Genomic DNA, 20,379 nt, shown 5'->3' on the forward strand with positions numbered 1-20,379 from the left:
AAACATATTAGTGGCGAAAAGAATTAAAGTTGAAAACCATTTAATAACACATTTACTAAAAAAATTAAAGCATTACTTGTTTCCACTTCTTTCATTTCTTTGTAAAATTGAAGCACATCTTCCGTTGGTTCCTTATAGAAGTTTACTTCATTTGCTTAAGTCAATCATTAGTACACATTAGTACTTCTACCATTTTAGGAGTCAGGGATGCCCTAAAAGGGACCACAACCCTTCTCTCTAGGCTAAATGCATTTTCACTAGCAATAGTAGAAGTGGGGATTGCAAAGATATCCTTGGCCATTTATGAAAAAATTGGAAATTCTTTTGCGTTTGATTTCCATCAACTCAAGAGATCAAAGTCACCAACAACAATGCTAATATAAGTAGGGTTTTATTTTCAAATTATTGGAATATTATAAATATATATATATATATATATTATAAATATGTGTTATGTAATTATATATTATATTTTTGGTAAGGTACGATAATACTGTGGTAATAGTATCCAATACCAATACCGTACTATGAAATTTTGTTAGAGTATAATAATGTATCATTACCGATTGGTACAAAAAATTTGACAAAAAATCGGTATGAATGGTTAGCAATTCGATTGGCAGGTAATTTGACAAAAATATTCATCCCTAGTTGTGCATGTGAACATGGAAAGTGGGTAAACATCGATTTTGAAAACGACAAATATCTGTAATTAGGTGTAGTTTAATTATTGGTTTAAAAATCTTTATTAGCCTCAACGCTCAAATTTGCTTTCGGATTTCATGGTTTGTCGTACAAGGATCTTCGCTCGATCTTTTTCCTAGCGATCATTCAATCGTGTCTATTTATCGTATATTGTGTGGTCAGAAATTATTTAAAATTTAAAATTTAAAATTCAAATACAAATAATACCTAACGAAAATTAACCGTACGATGTACGATGAATGAACACGATTGCGGGATTCCTAGGATCCCTATGAAAAGAATCCATCCTTTTCCTTGATTTCAGATGGTGCTGGAATCATTTCCAAAATTTAATATTTGGAAATCATTTCCAAATAAAATTATTTTCCTCTATGGCGGTGTTGTAATCATTTCCAAATAAGGAAAACTAATGAAAATATTTGTAAACTTTGAGTTTTAACGATAAGGACAAAATAAAAAGTAAAGTGAATAGACAAAGATTAACTTTTTAGTGTAAAAATGTGATTTTTCATTAACTTTTATGTTCCTTCCAAATATTGTACTTTGCCCCCCCCCCGTTATGAACGAAGTTGCTTCTAGTTTCACCCAACAAAAATAGTTTTTAGGTTCCTTTGTTTGTCCGGACTTCCAATCGGAAATTCGAACTTATTTTAGGTGTAAATGTGAATGTTTTTAATTAATTAAGTTCCAGTTCCTTGCATAATTCAAGCCTTCATGTGCTGAATGAAAATTCGACATTTTAATGTATCAAATCAAAGTTACTAGAATACGTTTTTTTGAATCTGAAAGTGTATCAAATCTGAACGCTAAAGTGAATGCTGGGGTTGAACTATGTGTTTGCCTTTGGTTGACAATGAATATAAATAAAAAGACGGACCTCAAGCTAATAAGGTTTTTCGCTTTATTAAGATCGGGAAAGGAACGTCTATCGTATGCAATGTTACCCTTACTTTACAAATGGATTATTTTCATGACTTGAAATCTTAACCTTTTGGTCACAAAAGAGCAACCTTACCTTTTGATCATAAAGGATAACAATGAATATGATTACATAATCCCATATAAATGGTTATGGGGTTTTAAAATCCTAGACGGGGATGCAGGGTATTCCTTTCTCAACTACAAAGAGAAGGCTCAAAGTTTTTTATTTTTATTCGAACGATATTCTAACTTAATACAGATTTGAGCTTGGGTGCAAAGTGAGGATTACTTCTCTTGCCCCACTTAGCTACGCCTAGATCTGTGATCCAACGTTAAACGTATAGATTACAATTTACAGGAAGGAACCGAGTTACAGAAAATATTTTGGTAAAAGCACTTGTTGCCTTTTCCCATAACAGGATATCAATATAACAGAACGCCCATCTAGAACTAAAAGTCGGGTTTTAATGAAAAATGAGAGTTGCGTGGGGAGCTTCCATTTTTCAACAGGCTTTGATTCAGAAACACCACCACCACCGTGATGTCGTCGTGAAAATGTCGCCTTACTCCGCGCTCGATTTTCCTCAAATCTGCGTACCTCACTTCCCTTTTCTTAGCTGCTTCTTGTAGTGCAGCTTCAATCAGCTTCCTTGCTATTCCCTGCATTACCAAGAAAATAGAAAATGTTCATTAACCTCATCATGTAAGTGATGATGCCGTGTAATCTAGCTCCTTCTCCGAGCTTTTCCGATTTTCACACTCTCATTTTCTTCTTCTGCGCTCCTCTCATTGTTTCGCTGTTTTAATTCTTGTTTGATTATTTTGATCCAAAAGCTAATAATAAAAAAAAGGAGTGCATGGGAGAAAAGAGGAGTGTGAAAATCACTTTCGGGGAAAAAACAAAGGGTGTGCGGAAATAGTGTAATACAGATGGATGTGGAGATTGACCTTGCGGGGGTAATCGTTGACAATGTCGACAGCCTCCTGGTTGCTAAGATGCTCCCACAGACCATCGGAAGCGAATATGAGAAACTGATCTTCCGGTCGGAGTTTAATTACTGATACTTCTGGTTCCGGGATTAGAATTGGGTTGGGAAAAGGTTCAGGTAACCTATATTTTAGGGGTAGAGGCTCTCTGTTGAACTCTGCATTCTTCAAGTACGCGTCACCAATTGATCTCGAAACCTGCAAATCAAGAATATTAATATTAGTAATTTGGAGTTCAAATCTCATGGACGACAATTGTTGGATTGAAAACAAAAAATAAACAAAGATGGTACCTGAATGAGGCCTTTAACGCGCCAAACTCGGTGCCTTAAAACCACAATCTTTGAATCGTGTGGATGCAACGACTTGAGTTCCTCTCTCACGGATTCTACGCTTGCATTGTGCTCTGCAGATAACTGAATAGCCATGACTTCTTTAGTTGCCCTTTCTAATTTTCCTAGAACCACCCTAGAGTCCCCAACATTTGCTGTGTAAAGCAGTCCATCGCATATTATCCCCACCAAACAACATGTTCCTGCAGATGCAATTTGTGGCTTGCTTTGCCACTGCTTCTTCACCACGGAGAGAAAACTTTCTTCCGTCGCCAAGTACGCCTTCTTGATCACGTTTTCTGACATGCATCGATGCTCAGCTGCAATTCCTGCTTTCCCAATTAGGGTTAGAAAACGGTTAGTGAGCTTAACATTCATCTTTTAGCCTCCTGAGGGCCGAGAAAGTATTAAAATATTCAGTTTTGAGTGCAAATGGCTAAGAGATGAGTCATGAGGGAAATTAAAAAGACAAACGTTTAACATACTCTTTAGATTGCAGAAGAGATTTTCATTGACGTATCTTGAAGCCTCAGGCCCTCCATGTCCATCATAAACTCCAACAAAAGTCCCCAGAGGACCGGCTTTCGTTGTACACAGAGGACCTGATTCGACCTGGCTTTGATCCTCGATGACAGAATTGGCCTGAATGGCAGCCATTGAGAATTCTCCCCAAGCATGCTGCCCAAAGTCCTTGTACCATAACAACCCATCAACCCGGCCGCTGGCTTCCCCACCACGGCTAGATCCATCATCCACTGCAGAAGGCCTCCAACATGACCCAACCATTTTTCCAAGCAACAACTTTATAACACACAACAAAACTTTTGTATCATATCATCATCCAAACGAGCCGGCAATCAGAAAATTGATCAAATCGAGATCAAGAGCAACGAGAGCAAGAATTAGGCTGAACCCCAGCTTCTGTTTATGTTTCAAACCCGAAACCCCGTTCTCAACATTCTTACACCCTTCCAAACCAGACACCATTAATATGAACAAAAATTTGAGAAAAATGCCAAAGGGGTATGGGGAGGTAAAGTCAAGTCACAAATGTGTCTTCGGACCAGAAGGCAAATAGTTTAAATGTTTGTTCAGAGAATATGGAGGCCTGTTGGTTCTGTGTATCTTGAATTAGGGTTAAATACTTCTGGTTTTTCTATATGTGCCATTTTTGAGGAGCAAACTTAGCTGTAAAAGCACATACAGATTTGGAAATTGCAGAGGTTGGTCTGTGGTCAGATGATCAGAGTGATCAGAGGGAGCACTGGATAAGAAAAGGGTTTGGAGTTTTTTGATCTTCAAATTGTGGTCAGATGAGATCTAAGATGGGAAATAATAAGAGATTTTTGAGTTACAAAGCTCTGACATTGTTTGTGTTTTTTCTTGTTTTTTTTATGTTTTTGTTTTGGGTTTGTGAGAGACCTTCCCATTCCATGGTGGAGGTTTTGAGTTTCTATGTGACCTTTATTAGAAAGTAACCCAAGATTTTAGGCAACATTTTGGGCAATGAAGGAAGAAAAAAAATTAAAACTTTAAGGTAAATTGTAGATACGCGTAAATAATCATCATAAGTTTAAACGCGTCTTGTATTTTTACTGGGCTTATTTTTGGTTTAGTTGAAGTACCTAACTTCCAAGTAGTTATTTGTAACCTTTGCCTTGGTGGATCTTGCACTCTCATTTGACCTCTTGTGGGTTGAATAAATCCAAGCTCTATCTTTTTCAAACGAAAACTTATACTGGCTTGAGGCAATGAATTTGTGACAAGAACCTAATCATCATTAAAAAGCTATGCATGCAATGATTTCAAACCAAGCCATGATTAAACAACTTTATCATTTACTGATTTAGACGTGAGCAACTCGATTAAAACATTGTGCTCTGTCATATGCATTTAAGTTCGAATTTCTCTTTTCATAATTTAAAATAAATTATAATATTGCTCGGTTCTTCTCCAATATCTAATTCTAATCTTTGTTCTAAGGGGAGAGATTGAATATTTTGTAATTGATACTTGCTGTGTATTATGGGGGTCAGTTGACTTGAACTGATGTGTAACTGTTTCTTGATTGGGGGTTCTTGGTTGGTAGTATTCATGGATGTATCATGTAATGAGCGAAGAAATGAAAACTCAATGGCCCATGCTATCCCATGCTGTAGCTAGGTTGGCACATCAAATATGATACATAACCACCCTGTTTGTGGATGGAGGAGGCCCCTACATACATGAGGTTCTAGTAATTCAAAAGGCCAAGTTTTTTCATTCTTTTTACAAGACAATATTACAAGCGAAATAACTACTCTAATTTTAATTTACATCAGGAGAGAGATGAAAGTTTGTATGCGGGACACAATGAGGTGAAGAGAAAGAATCGTATCCCTCATGCCAATCACCACCATTGTTTAAAATATCGGTATTCGTGAAAATATCAATACACAAATTTGTGAAAATATCGATGGATATATCGAATATCGATATCGGTTGCTTTTGGTGGAAATTATGGAAATTTAAAATGAAACTTTAGGAAATTCAAACACTGGTTTAGATTAAATATAAAAGTTTTTTATTTTTTTTATTTTTTATTTTTTTTATAATTAATCAATATGTCGGAAATATTTACGAAATATGTTGATTTTAACCTTAACTTAAGAGTTCTTCCGATACAAGGTGAAGTTTAGGCTTCAATTCCCCCTCCATATCTTCTTCTTATTTTATTTTTTCTTTTTTCGAATGTTTCCGTGAAAAAGTAGACAATATCGAAGAAATTTCAAACACTGATCACGTCATGCACTGTAATGTTATGACCAACTAAACTAACCGTATGCCCTCAACAAGGTGAGTATAAGTTTTACTTTTTGTCCAATGCAGCAAACTATGACAAAAACATCAAAACTAAAAAAAATTAAACATTTGTGCCTAAGCAAAAACTGAGAAGGGGAAGTTGAATGCAATGTATGCGTGCATATCCGAGTTTTGGTTGTATGTTGTCTGTCTCAAGAAAAACAGAACGGGTCCATTTTCTTTGGCATCACGAGAAGAAGATGAAAGCCCAAAGTATATGGTACACGCACTCCGCACCAATAACGGACCTACATCTGCATGTTTTTTCACCGACTTTGATTCTGATTATTTATCCAATTATCATGACAAACTCTTTCCGGACAGTCTTTTCTCAAACTGCACACCCTTGTTTATTTTTTTCTTTAATTATTCTTTGATTTATTTGATATGAAAATCTGAAATAAGAATGTACAGGGCAATAGCGGATCCGTGTTTTTTTTTAAAGCTTGGTGTGGTGTTCTTGCTTAAGTTTCTTTGTTTGTCGCCGGTCGTAGTGATGGTAGTGTCGGAGGGATTGAGAAAGGAAGTTGGGATAGACAAATTTGAGTGAAGCGGGTCAACTTGGGTTAGAAAAGCCAAAAGTGGTTGCTAGTTTCATGTAGAAAAACGGAATACTACCTAAAATCCGGTCCGGTAGAGAGATTTTCAAGTCAGAGTGGGCAGTTGCCCACACTTCCCATAGAATGAGTGGCAGATCAAGGAATCCAACCTTTGCGAGTTCTAGTGTAAAGGATCCAAGTTTTTTTAGACAAATTTCGCATGAAGTGGGGAAAAAAATTCAATTTGGTCATTTAGGCCTTTCATTGAACAGTTTGTAGGCTTGTTGGCATCAGCCAATTCATGTTGTTCACTTGTCAACAAATATCGATACCTGTAGAAGGAAACTATTGAGTGCTAGCGAGTGTTGTGAACGCAACCTATGCCGAGAAAAGCCTAACAAATATTACATCAAATGCTTAATGAGCACAAAAGAGATTCGTATCTAACATCCAAAGAGTCTCCAAAAAACCTTTACAAACGTCTTTCTCAACTTACAGGTGGTTCCGGGACCACCTTAATCCCTATATGAATCTCCCCTTGCATAGAATGAGTCCACCAACATACTCTGAAAATCATTTCCCATTATTATCTTAATGTCGACCACTATAGATAAAGGCGCGGCCTAATTTACCACTATGGTTCCCGTCCATCAATGGCTGGGTCTACCCATTTCGAGTTTTGTTACAATAATTTCATAATTTCCCAAATCCGGTTCAACAATATGTGGCAAAAAACCCCCAAATGCTTAGCTTTAATCAGATTGAGAGATTCAGTCACGTTTTACATTAACTTTAATCAGAGTAGGTGGAGTTTGGCCATTGGTTGCTTTTTGTGGACTAATAAGCTCTCCCACTTTTATGGTTGCCTGAGATGTGTCATCCACCATTTGTGTGAGCACAATTTTATGTACAAGGATCTGCATTTGCAATGCTATATGCAATCACTTAGATACAAATGTTATTTTGGATGCTTCCACGGACTAGTCAACTAGCTCTTTGTCTAATGATAATTTGATTTTTAATGTTAGATGATTAATAATTCAAACCTGCATGCATAATATCATAAGCAAATTGAAAAGAAACTACATATTATTACTAAGGCTCATCCTAGCAAACGGAAATTAGTTACCAACAATCAAATAAAATATTATTAAAAATAAAGATAAAAAACACCTTGAAATACGAATTGTCAAAGCATAGCAAAGTTCTCCAAAATATTATGTGTTCTTCTCCTCTCAAAACCTAATGGCTAAAAAGCCTTATTTATACTACTACATAATTAAAATCCTTACTAGAAAATGTCTTCTAAAAACTAAGAAATATAATAGAATAAGATAATTAGGAAATACATTCATATTCTAACTTTGAGAAATCTGCTCAGTCACAAAGAATCCCACGTTTTTGGACTTACAGGGCTCCAAAACAGGCCCAAAACAACTTGAATTAAAGCTTGAGATGTCCCGAACATAATTGCAGAAGGCCTTGAACCCAAAAGACATCATCTTAGACGTCAAAAAGCCCAAATAAACCCAAAACGTCACTTTGACAGCACTGCACGCTGCTCCTTTATTTTATCGTGATAAATAAACCGCTGGGTAGAAAATTATGAAACTTTGATACGAACAAGTTGAGAGACACATGAACGTCCTGCAATTTGAATCACTCCAAAATTCGTCCGTTTCATCATGTTTTGCTTCAAAGAAAGTTAAATGTCATACATTAAAAATACATAACAAAGCAATAAAGTTCACACAAAATAACCAATAAATTAATACTAAGATAAGAATAAAATATATAGTATAATACCGACTCATTTGAATAAGACATGATGTAAGGGTGAAAGGACTTTTGTGTGTACGAGTGAATGGAACACGTGATTCAAAATCTCATACTGATATTTTTATCTGGATATAAGAGTCTGTTTGATGCTTGGAAGAGGACATGACTAATCGTAATCGATGGATTGTCATATTCCGTGTTCCGTGATAAAAGTTTTAGAAGTTGACTTATTAAATTGCATAACAGTGCAAGATATTGTGACTAACAAATCCATGTTGAGACTTATAGCCACCAAATTTGATACTATATTAAACTTAGAGGACTTAATAAAAATCATTACATAATGATGAAAACCAATTATAACACATTTAAAGTTTATTTGATAATTATTTTGTTTTTCATTTTTAGTTTTTCCTTTTGTTCATAACAAAGATGGAGGAAATGCATGCGAAGGAATGGAGAAAAAATATGGGTGACATAATGAGAGAAGAAGATCCACGTTTATTGATCTGTAATTAGATTGAGAGAAATTGGATTTAGACTGAGAGAAATTGGATTTAGAAAGAGTTAGAATCAGATTCTTAGGGAAGTTGTTTACTAATCTGTTTGGAATCAAAGTAGAAATTGTGTTGATTCCATAAAAGCTGATTACCAAATACTCCTGAATCGAAATTAAAACCAGTATCCTTACTACATTGCTTATGTTCTAAATAACTTAATTTATGTGCCAAAGTAATAACTTTAATTTTCATAACAACATATGCTTAAAAATTATAGAAACTTTCTACCTCTTTATAATATAATCAATATTTTTTGCCTCTTTTTCACCTCTTTAAAACTTTGATTTTTTTTTTAACAAATTAAAACTTTATTTTTTTTCCACCTATTTCGTTGCACTCTCGCTCTGTAATTAAACGTTTCTCCAAACTGCTATAAATACGCCTTAGGCATACTTTAATTTCTCTAATTGTTTTTTTTAGTACATAGATATTTTTACACTAAATGGAGGGGGAGTTCGGCTTAGCCACACAATGGGCAGCCTAATTTTGTATCGAATTCACCATCCACAAGATTCGAACCTAAGACCTCTCACTTTCAAGTGAAAAGGAATACTACCAGACCATAATACTGAGTGACTTCTCTAACTATTTTTGTTTAGGCCATCATCTACAGGTTGCTATAAATATGGGGGGAGTTGCATTCCTAATTACCCACAACTCTTTGAATTCAATTCCCACCTCCCACCAAGGAATCTAATTCCTCCAAAAGGAGGAGTTGAATTCCATTTTTCATGTGAGCCCCACAGATAGAGCCATCTTGAGCCCAGGGGACGAATGGCCCACTCAATTTTTGTTTTGTTTTTTTATTTATGGAAAATTTTAAATATTGCATACAACAATTCTACATGTGTTGGGGCCTATATTTAACTGACAGGGGAAGGGGGTCGGTGACATAGAGAGAGATGTGTTTGTAGGGTTGTTTAGAGGATGTTGTTATTCCCTCTATGCAGTGCCTTTATTTATAGTAATAAGAAGGAGAATAAATCCTTCTCCTCTAAGGAATACAAGTCCTAATAGGAAAGAATAACTAGAATCAGATATAATCTAGGATTTACACAATCACACTTAAACAAGAAGTTTATAACACTCCCCCTTGAGTGTGTAAATACTCAAGTAGATTCGACATCATGTAGAGGTTAAGGAAGTTGACTCGTCGACACTGATTCTAGGAACACGCTATTCTCAATAAGGTAGGAACTTGCATAAGGAACTAAGTCTCACAAAAAAACCCTATGGCTATGGTAAAAACTCAAATAGGGACAAAACTCATAGTCTAAGGAAACATGCCTAAGTAATGCAAAGTCAAATGAAAAGTCTATAGGACGTCATCAGGGATTTGATCAACCCAAGGTGGGTGCCTCTTCAAAACCTCATTAGGTAGCAAAAACCCAGTGGGAAAAATGCTCCTAATCGTATGGAAAAAGAGTACATTAAGATCAAGCAAGTGTACTTCAGGATACTCCCTTGAGTTTGACATAATTCCAAAGAGAACTAGCAATGTTACAACTCATAAAGTTTATACATACCAATTCCTTGAAGAAGATTCTGAAACGTCACATTCGGTAGTGATTTGGTGAAGAGGTCGGCCAGATTGTCTTGTGAACGGATTTGTGTGACTTCAATCTTCTGATGCTCTTGTTGTAGATGTGAGAAGAAAACTTCAATGCACTGTGCTTGGTGTTGTCTCATTTGATGTAAACCTTCTTGAGTTGTTCGATGTCTGCTGCGTTGTCTTCATAGATCGTCATTAGGACATCAACGAAAGGTTAAAGATCGCAGGAGCTTCAAATATGGCCCACAACTGCTCTCAACCAAAAGCATTCCCGAGTTGCTTCGTGTAAGGCGATAATTTCTGCATGGTTAGACGAAGTGGCAACTAAGGTCTGTTTAGTTAACCTCCAAGACATTGCAGTGCCTCCAACGGTAAAGACATAACCCGTTTGAGAGTGCACCTTGTACAAATTAGATAAGTATCATGCGTCGGCATAACTAACAAAGCGAGAATCGACTCGAGATAAGGGGGTGTAGCATCACTCGAGGATTCATAGGGATAGAACAAGCCCAGATCCATAGTACCTTTAAGGTAGCGAAAGATATCTTTAGCACCAGTCTAGTGTCTACGTGTTGGTGCATTGTTGTATCTTTCCAAAAGATTAACAACAAAGGAGATGTCGGGTCTAGTGCATTGAGCAAAGTACAATAAAGTGCCTATAGCACTTAGATAAGGAACTTCAGGTTCCAAAAACTCTTCATCATCCTCCTTCGGACGAAAAGGATCTCGTTTTGCATCTAATGATCGAACAACTATAGGAGTACTTGAAGGCTTCGCTTTATCCTCGTTAAAATAGCGTAACACCTTATGGGTGTACTTCGTTTGATGTACTAAGATTTTATCCGAACGGTGCTCTATCCCGAGAATGAGATAATATTGAGTCTTTTCTAGATCTTTCATCTCAAATTTCGACTTCAGGTGTGCGTCAGTTCTCGCGAGCTCTTTAGGAGTTTCGATAAGGTTCATGTCGTCGACATAAACTGCAACTATCACAAAACCAGAATGTGACTTCTTAATGAACACACAAGGGCATAGTTCGTTGTTCGCATATCCCTGACTAGTCAAATACTCACTCAGAATACCGCATTCTTTCGGATTGCTTCAAATCGTAGAATGAACGCTTCAACTGAATTAAGAGCGTGTTCGAAGGTTTGGAAATATTTGATCCAGTCAATGTAAGTCCTTTGGGAACTTTCATATAAATTTTCGTATCAAGATCCCCATAAAGATACGCAGTTACTACGTCCATTAACTGCATACTAAGTTTTTCGAAAACTGCTAAACTGATAAGGTAGTGAAAAGTAATCACATTTATAACGGGCGAATAGGTTTCGTCATAGTCAATTCTAAGGCGTTGTGAGAAGTCTTGCGCAACAAGACAAGTTTTGTAACTCACAATTCCGTTCTTCTCATTATGCTTCTGAACAAAAACCCATTTGTAGCTAACGGGCTTCACATATGGTGGAGTAGGAGCTACAGGTCTAAACACCTTACGTTTCATAAGCGAATCGAGTTTAGCTAGGATTGCTTGTTTCTAGTTTGACTAATCGGTTCTATGTCAACATTCATCAGTGGAACGAGGTTCAATGTCATCGCTTAACATGATCTCAATAGCTACTGCATATGCTAATGCATCGTTGAATATCATCTCATTTTTACACCAAACATCATCCAAGCTAGCATAATGGATTGAAATCTCATGATTCTCGGAAGGTGGATTTGTCTCTTTAAGGACGCTTCCGTAATCTTGAATTTCCTTATGAGTTGGATAAAATGAGTAGGCGACAGTTGGATTCAATGTAGGCTCTTCAGGTGCTTGTGCCATGGCTTTCCTCTTTCGAGGGTGTGAATCATTTCAACTAAGAGGTTTGTCATGCTTTTGTGTAGGGGTAGAGGATTGGCTAGTCGTTAATGTACGTGGATTGGCCAAAGTGGCGTCCGAGGCCTCCAGGAAGGAAGTTCACCGTACATTTGGTACATCTATCTTTGTAGGCACATTCGTAGCTGGAATATGTGATCTTGTCAGTAGAGCTAGATCGGTGAAAGCATTTGGCATGCTCTAAGCTATGCTCTAGAGATCTAATATGCATTGCACTTCAGTCTCAAACTGAGCGGTGCGGGGATCTAAATGAGACAAAGTGAGTCGTCCATGATAATTTTCGTCCTGCTTCGAGAACGTTGGTTTTCTAATCTCCCCCTAACAACAGGAAAAATGTATCATAGAAGTGACAATCCGCGAAACGAGAGGTAAATAGATCGCCTGTCAAAGGTTCTAAGTAACGAATAATCAAAGGAGAATCATATCCGACATAGATTCCCATCCTTCGCTGAAGCCCCATTTTTGTATGTAAGGGTGGCGAAATCGACATAGACCATACAACCAAAACACGCAGATGTGATATGTCAGGTTCGTATCCAGTAACCAACTAAAGGACGCTATATGGTTGGGTCGCAATAGGCCTCAGACGGACCAATATGGTTGCGTGCAATATTGCATAGCCCTAAGCAGCGATCAGGAGCTTGGTACGTATGACCAACGATCGAGCAATCATTTGTAAGCGTTTAATGAATGCCTCTGCCAGGCCGTTATGGGTGTGAACATGGGGTACTAGATGTTCAATTTTAACCCCAACCGACATGCAACAATCATCAACAGTTTTAGATGTGAATTCTCCAGCATTATCCAATCGAATAGATTTGATCGGATAATCAGGGTTGTAAGCCTTGAGCTTAATAACCTAAGCCAACAGTTTGGATAATGCAACGCTCCTTGTGGACAACAAGCACATGTGTGACCAAAGTGTGGAAATGTTAACCAAAACCAGTGTGACCAAAGTGTGGAAATGTTAACCAAAACCATAAAATATCTAAATGGTCTGTAGGGAGGGTGAATCGGTCCATGAATATCCCCCTGAATCCTTTGTAGAAAAATATGAGGATTTTGACGAATCTTGTCATAAGAAGGCTTAATAATAAGCTTTCTCATGGAGTAGGTTTGACATGCGATTCCTTGAATTGAACCTAAACTTCGGGTTAGTGGATGCTCGTGTGATGATTTGAGGATATGACACATCGCTATTTGTCTAGGGTGTCCCAAACGGTCATGTCAAAGTGTAATTTTGTGTACGATCCCAAAGGTAGGGCCGGCCACATAGTGGCTTTCTATAGGGCATATGGTCGTAGTATGCAGACCACTCGGATACACTCAATCTTTTCTAGAATACACTTATAGCCATATTTGTAGGAAATTATGCATAGAAATTCAACTCCATTTTCTACATAGGTTTTAGCATGGTAATTATTATCTTTAATATCCTTGAAACTCAACAACGTTCTTTCAGAACGTGGAGAATAGAGTGTCTCATCAAGGGTCAAAATTGTACCATTGGACAACATTATACGTGCCTTACGGTATCCTTCAATCATGTTAGATGGGTCTGAGAGGGTTGTTAGAGGTGCATTCTTAGGTATGAAGTTAGTGAAATAGACAAGTTCACGAAAAACAGTGTACGTGATTGCACTATCTGCCAGACAACTAACTTTCCCACCAGTCATACCTAGAATAAAAATTAATTTGAATCGGTAACATGCATAAAAGTTCTTAAAACAAATATCCATTCAAAACAATTTAAGTATTCAAGGATGGTAATTAATAAAAACTTAATATCCAAAAACAAATCACCAACAAATAATCCAAATATAAAGGAAAATTGTTCAAAAAATTAAACCAAACACAAAGGAGATGGGGTTCAACCACTAGGTGGAATTCGACCCTATTGTCTAAATTTCAACTAGAAAAATAGTCTATGTCTAAGATTCTAATCTTCCATAGAGGTAATAGCCTCTTGAAAGTCAGAAACCTCCATCTTGGTACTCTCCGGTTCATCCACTTGCATAAAGTTTGATTTAAACTTCTTACGACAAGAATGATATTCAGCTACAACCTTCTGGGGAGCTTGGAAAACACGGGACCAATAGTCCTTTGAACCACAGCGATAACACATGTCTGTATCCATGATTTCAGGTGCTTTGCCCTTATTCTTGAAGTTTTGGGGCCTTAGGAGCGAGGTTAGGGCGCTTCTGGGCTCGGTTTCCTCCCTTAGACAGGCATTGGCTCTGTTGACCTTGAGAGGGTGGCATCTGGCCACCCCTACCAGGCCTATTTTGGCATTTGAGGTGTTTTTTTGTGCTATAATGTGCTTCAAGCATAATAGTCGCCCTAGTAGGTTGAGCTTGATTATTTTTCATCAACAGCTGATTCTGTTTTTCAATGAGAAGTAAAATAGAGATCAAATTCAAAAATTTAGTGAACTTCTGAGCCCTATATTGTTGTTGCATGAAAATATTAGTATTAGAGAAGGTCGAATATGTCTTCTCCAGAAGGTCCTCTTTGGTCAAGGTCTTGTTACATAACTTGAGAAGTGATCAGATTCGACAAACTTCATAATTATATTCATTCACAGACGTAAAGCCTTGGAAGCGCAAATGTTACCAGTCATGTCTTGCTTCAGGCAAGAAGATGTCATTTTGGTGATCAAAACGACCCAGAATGCTCGTGGATCCTCCTCAGCAAGGTACTCGGTTTGCAGTGCGTCATGAATATGTATTCGAATGAAGATCATGGCAATGGCTTTCTCAGCTTTGCCAACCGGGTTGTCCATCTCATCTTCAATGGCGAAACGTAAATTCTTTGTAGTGATGTGGAGCTTCACATCTTAGACCCACTTGAGGTAGTTTCGTCCAGAGACCTCTAAAGTGATAAAGTCGAGTTTGTTCAAATTTGACATGTTCCTATCACAAAATAAATGGACAAGATGTGATTAGTGTAATGGAGAAAAAAACATCAATCAATTCACATAAAAGTAGAACATTCAGGTTATAATAGACATGTATTTGTTTAAATTCACATGATGTTTATACCATATTTAGGGCCTCGTATTTAGATCTCGTACAAATACTCAGGGGACTTAAATGTAATTATGGGATAAAGGAAGGGGCAAATATGTAATAAGTGAGGAGTCCTTATTCTATAAAAGGACCCCTCACCCTCACAATTAGGAGGAGGCCGGACTCTCACTCTCAGAGGCCATTTCAGAAGCCTCTCACCCCCTCTCAAAGCTTCCTCACACCCCCTAAGCTCTAAGCTCTCTCTCTCCCTCTTCAACAGAGAAATACAACATAATCAGTGTGGACGTAGCCCAAACCTTGGGGTGAACCACGATAAAATCCTTGTGTTCTTTGTGTTCTTTGTGTTCTTCGTGTTCTTGAGCGTTTGTGCAGATTCACGGTCGGATTTACGTTGTTCCAAGACCACCCCGGTTTTGTGCATCAACATTTGGCGCCGTCTGTGGGAAACGATACAAAAAGTTGTGTCGGTTCTCTTTCATTTTTTCATCTCCGTCGTGAATCTGCAAAAATTTGCAAAAACCTAGAAATAGAAAAGATCCAGATCTCAAAATCACTCATCTCTCTTTCTGGAAAACACATTGAAGCTAAACAAAAACCCCACTTCTCGATACACAGACACACTTTGTCTGTCTCTCTCTCTAATCTAATCCCTCAGCAAAAACAAAAAAAAAAGATCCAGAAGAAAAAGAAAGAGATTCCATCGTCTCAACCATCATCATCATCTGCTCCGCAGCCCCACCAATCCTCCGCCGCACCCCAATCTTTCCATCGTCTGATCGCTGTCGACGTCCCCAACGAAGAGGACGAGATCCTTTTCGAAGCTCCTAGCTCCCGCCGCCTCTGTGAGATCAGACACCTAGAAAAACGGCACAGCAGCAATCACAGTTTCTCTCTCTAGCTAGACCAGCAATGGCAGGGAACAGACTGAAACTCGATACGACGTCGCAGTCCTACTTAGAAGGAAAAACAGTGAGCGACACCAAGGTTCTGATATCTGATCTCTGCCGCCAATTCTGCAATCTCGGATGGGTCTCAAGAACGGGTGGCAGCATCACAATCAAAGTTCACGAAGACTCTGTTCCGAAGCCTGAGCGGCTTGTAGTCATGTCTCCGTCTGGCGTTCAGAATGAGAGAATGGTACGGCCCGGCGGTGGATTTACAGTGGGGAGATTCTCCGGCGAGAGGGAATTACCGGTTGTGTACACAGAAATGGACGGCGGGTTCAATGGTAACGGGGCTTCAAGAAGGGTATTATGGGCACCGAGGAGTAAAAGGAGTGAAAGTCGCAGGATTTAGAGTGCTTTTCATAGTATAGCTTCGTTTTGGGGGCGATTACGTTCCAATTCATCATTTTTGAGGTCCGGGTCGGAATCTGGTATTGTATTTTAACGAAGGCGAATATCGCGATTCGTGGGTCAAGGACGACGTCGATCTCGGGGCACGTGTTTTTGGTCGGAGACAGCGCAGGCATACCACATGTCCAAGCAGCTGTCATTAGGGAAAAGCAAGAAAAGCAATCGCAATTAAAAGCTTAAAGTCAGATGCTTTCCAAAGCCATAGAACGTGGGTAGACAGAGAATGAGCAGAAAGCAAAAGTGGAGATAAGATCCCCTTTTTATTATTAATCCTATCACCATTCCTTGTCTGCCAACTGCAAAAGGGAGCAGACCAAAATTATTTGACAAAAGGAAAAATAAAGATCAAAGTTTTCTTTTTAGTGCATAAGAAATAATGGGGCGGTATCAGTGGCATCACCACCACCAGTGGAAAAAAGTTGACAAGCCTTGTGCAGCAGCAAAGAAAGATGAAGACTCACTGACTTCAACCAAAGATCAGAAACCAAACAACAATGGTAGAGGTCGAAGTCAACGAAGAGAAGAAGCAACTCTCGAGCACACATCCATGGTGACTGGGTGTGGGAACACCCAAATCCTAAAAGGTTCCTTGGTCAGCGATTCCAACGGTGTCAATATCCGGCATGTATTATGCTTCTCCGACGATCACGCACCACCTAAAACCGGCGAGTTCATAGCGGAAGGAACTCGGTATATTCCTGGACGCTAGTCGGGTCGGGTCTGCATGCAATTTCATTTCCAAAATGGAGCCCCGGTTCCAGGCGACTTTCAAGGGCATGAAGAAACTGAATGAATACATCGTGCGCCGCCGGGGTCAACCTCGATAAAATCATCAAGAACGTCGCCTGGTGCAAGCACTCCAGTTGGTCTCCGCCTGCAAATCCGCCCTCGACAAGCTCGATTCCGTCACCAACTCCTCTATCTTCGATCCAAAGTCACCCATTTCTGGAATCTTTCTTTCCGACGCCGAGTTCGCCCTCGGCCCTGTCCTCCTCGCCGTAGATTCAGCTTACCCCAAGGTCGTCTACCCTGCCATCGACTGCTTCTACAAGCTCTTCTCCCTCGGCATCATCCACAACGAGATCGACACTTCGGATCCCAAGCTTTTGCTTTTCAAGCTCGTCGAATCGGTGGCAAGTTCGCAAGTGATGACGACGATGACGTTGACCCAAACGACGAACAGTTGTAGAAGGTTTTGGTGAGCCTGGGATGCCAAAAGTGTAGGCTGAAAAAGTATGGGAAAATGATTAAAGGGGTTGATAGGAAGGGGGATGGAGCTGTGGATCTTGAAGACAGAACCCCACCACCACCACTAAATACTCTGGTGGCTCTCCAAAGTATTTAAGATGCTAGGTTGGTGTTGGAGGTACTGATGAGGAGGAGGGCGCGCTGTCGACCACCCACATGCAAAAACAAAGAAAAAAGGAAGCTTTGCTCTGCGATAGCACATGGGAAAGCAAAAGCGAAGCAGAAAATAAAAGCAAAAGCAAGGAATAAACACCCCACCCGAATGATGTAATTTATTTTTATTATCTTTCGGAGACATCTGTATAAACCCCATCAGAGGGTAATATGTATAAACCCCATCAGAGGGTCAAAAAAAACAAAAAAACAAAAAAACAAAAAAACAAAAAACAAAAAAAAAAAAAAAACAAAAAAAAACAAGGAAAAGCCCAAAACAAATGGGCTGACATGTTGTGGAGGGCAAAGGCCCATAGGCCTGAAATAGCACCAACCAGGTCATCAAAAGTACGCCTAGTACTCCAAATTATACTTGAGCACTACTCATGTCATTCATACATAAACATTCATGAGCATCACTCATGACAATCATACATAAACATTCATGACCATCATTCATGTCAACATTCATGAGCATCACTCATGTCAACATCCATGAGCATCACTCATGTCAATCAACATAAACATCCATGAGCATCATTCATGTCAAATCAGCTTCAAAGACTTCATTTACAGAGCTCTAGCTTCAAAAGCTTCATTCACAAGAGCTCTAGCTTCAAAAGCTTCATTCACAAGAGCTCTAGCTTCAAAAGCTTCATTCACAAGAGCTCTAGCTTCAAAAGCTTCATTCACAAGAGCTCTAGCTTCAAAAGCTTCATTCACAAGAGCTCTAGCTTCAAAAAGCTTCATTTACAAAAGCTCTAGCTTTAAAAGCTTCATTTACAGAGCTCTAGCTTCAAAGCTTCACTTGCAAAGCTTCACCTACAAAGCTTCACATACAGAGCTTCAGTGCAAGGTATACAAAGACCGCCTCCGAACAACCGCCACTTCGGCCCATACATGGATTCAATTTGAAGTCTCCAGCCAACAGACTCTATTGACCGAAGACTTGGGGGACTACATTATGTACCATATATTGGGCCTCAACTGGGCCTCATGAAAAATACTTGGGGGACTCTAGCCCATGATTTATGTATTAAGGAGCGAACCCTTATTCTATAAAAGGGACTCCCTCACTTTCATTGAAAGATCACCCATGATTTATGTATTGAGGAGCGAGCCCTTATTCTATAAAATGGACTCCCTCACCACCATTAGAGAGCATCGCCGCCTACTGAGCAACTGTCTCACTGCGAGCATCAACTCTAACTCATCACTTATGTATTGAGGAGAGAGCCCTTATTCTATAAAAGGGACTCCCTCACCTTCAAACGCCACAAGCCGAGCCAACCAAGGCAACACAAGCTACAAGCAGAGCGGCCTCGCAACATGTGCTACTTCTAGTTAAGCATCATTTCAGATTGGGCACCGCCTCATATCAAGCATTAGTTCTAGACGACATCTAGTTACTTCGGCCCACACATGGACTGAATTTCAAGTCTCCAGCCAAAAGACTCTCTTGACTGAAGACTTAGGGGACTACTGTTTATACCATATTTAGGGCCTCGTATTTAGATCTCGTACAAATACTCAGGGGACTTAAATGTAATTATGGGATAAAGGAATGGGCAAATATGTAATAAGTGAGGAGTCCTTATTCTATAAAAGGACCCCTCACCCTCACAATTAGGAGGAGGCCGGACTCTCACTCTCAGAGGCCATTTCAGAAGCCTCTCACCCCCTCTCAAAGCTTCCTCACACCCCCTAAGCTCTAAGCTCTCTCTCTCCCTCTTCAACAGAGAAATACAACATAATCAGTGTGGACGTAGCCCAAACCTTGGGGTGAACCACGATAAAATCCTTGTGTTCTTTGTGTTCTTTGTGTTCTTCGTGTTCTTGAGCGTTTGTGCAGATTCACGGTCGGATTTACGTTGTTCCAAGACCACCCCGGTTTTGTGCATCAACACATGAAAAAGCTTCAGGTTTTCATGGGTGGTGTTTTTAAGGAAAACTTTAGGTTTTCAAATAAGGCATGTTTCTAGAAATTTCAGGTTTCAAAATAATTATGAACTTCATGTTCATATGCTCTTCCAGACAAACACAAATATATATATATACATAAATGTGCAACAAAAAAATATGCAAATAGAACTTCAGGTCCATAATTATAATGAATTTAATTATTTAGATTTTAGGCCAAATTTAAAGCGTGGGTGAAAAATTATAAAACCCAAAAGTACCTAAAACATAGGCGATTAACACTCGGGGCCCAAAAATTTTGACCAAAGCCCACAGGTGGGTAGGTGAATTGGTGCCATGAGTTTCAGGCCTAAAACTGGGCTGGGGTAGGCACAGGCCTAGCATGTAGGTAGGCCCAACATCATAGAAAACGGATTGCAGGTGCAAGCCCAAAAACAAAGGCCAAAAAGGGCCAGTGTTGGGTCAAGAAAAACTCCAAAGCCCAAAAGGCTGGTGCTTACCGAGAACAGGCTAAGCCCAAGTGGGCTTGGGGTTTGAACCAGACACCCTAGCGCTAGCTGGGTGAACTCGTTGGAGAAT

At 39.0% G+C, this 20,379-nt stretch overlaps 1 protein-coding gene across 1 annotated transcript; it reads right to left on the bottom strand.

The window, feature by feature from the left end:
• Window positions 1-1,835: 1,835 nt before the first annotated feature.
• Window positions 1,836-4,675, bottom strand: LOC103433353 (probable protein phosphatase 2C 38). The gene is made up of 4 exons (XM_008371600.4): window positions 3,431-4,675; window positions 2,907-3,274; window positions 2,575-2,811; window positions 1,836-2,286 (listed from the first exon to the last, which is right to left on the bottom strand). Exons 1-4 carry the CDS (start codon window positions 3,729-3,731, stop codon window positions 2,077-2,079), a joined length of 1,116 nt encoding a protein of 371 aa, XP_008369822.2. The 5' UTR covers window positions 3,732-4,675; the 3' UTR covers window positions 1,836-2,076.
• Window positions 4,676-20,379: the final 15,704 nt, after the last annotated feature.

This window comes from Malus domestica, chromosome 04 (assembly GCF_042453785.1).
Source record: "Malus domestica chromosome 04, GDT2T_hap1".
Taxonomy (NCBI): Eukaryota; Viridiplantae; Streptophyta; class Magnoliopsida; order Rosales; family Rosaceae; genus Malus; species Malus domestica.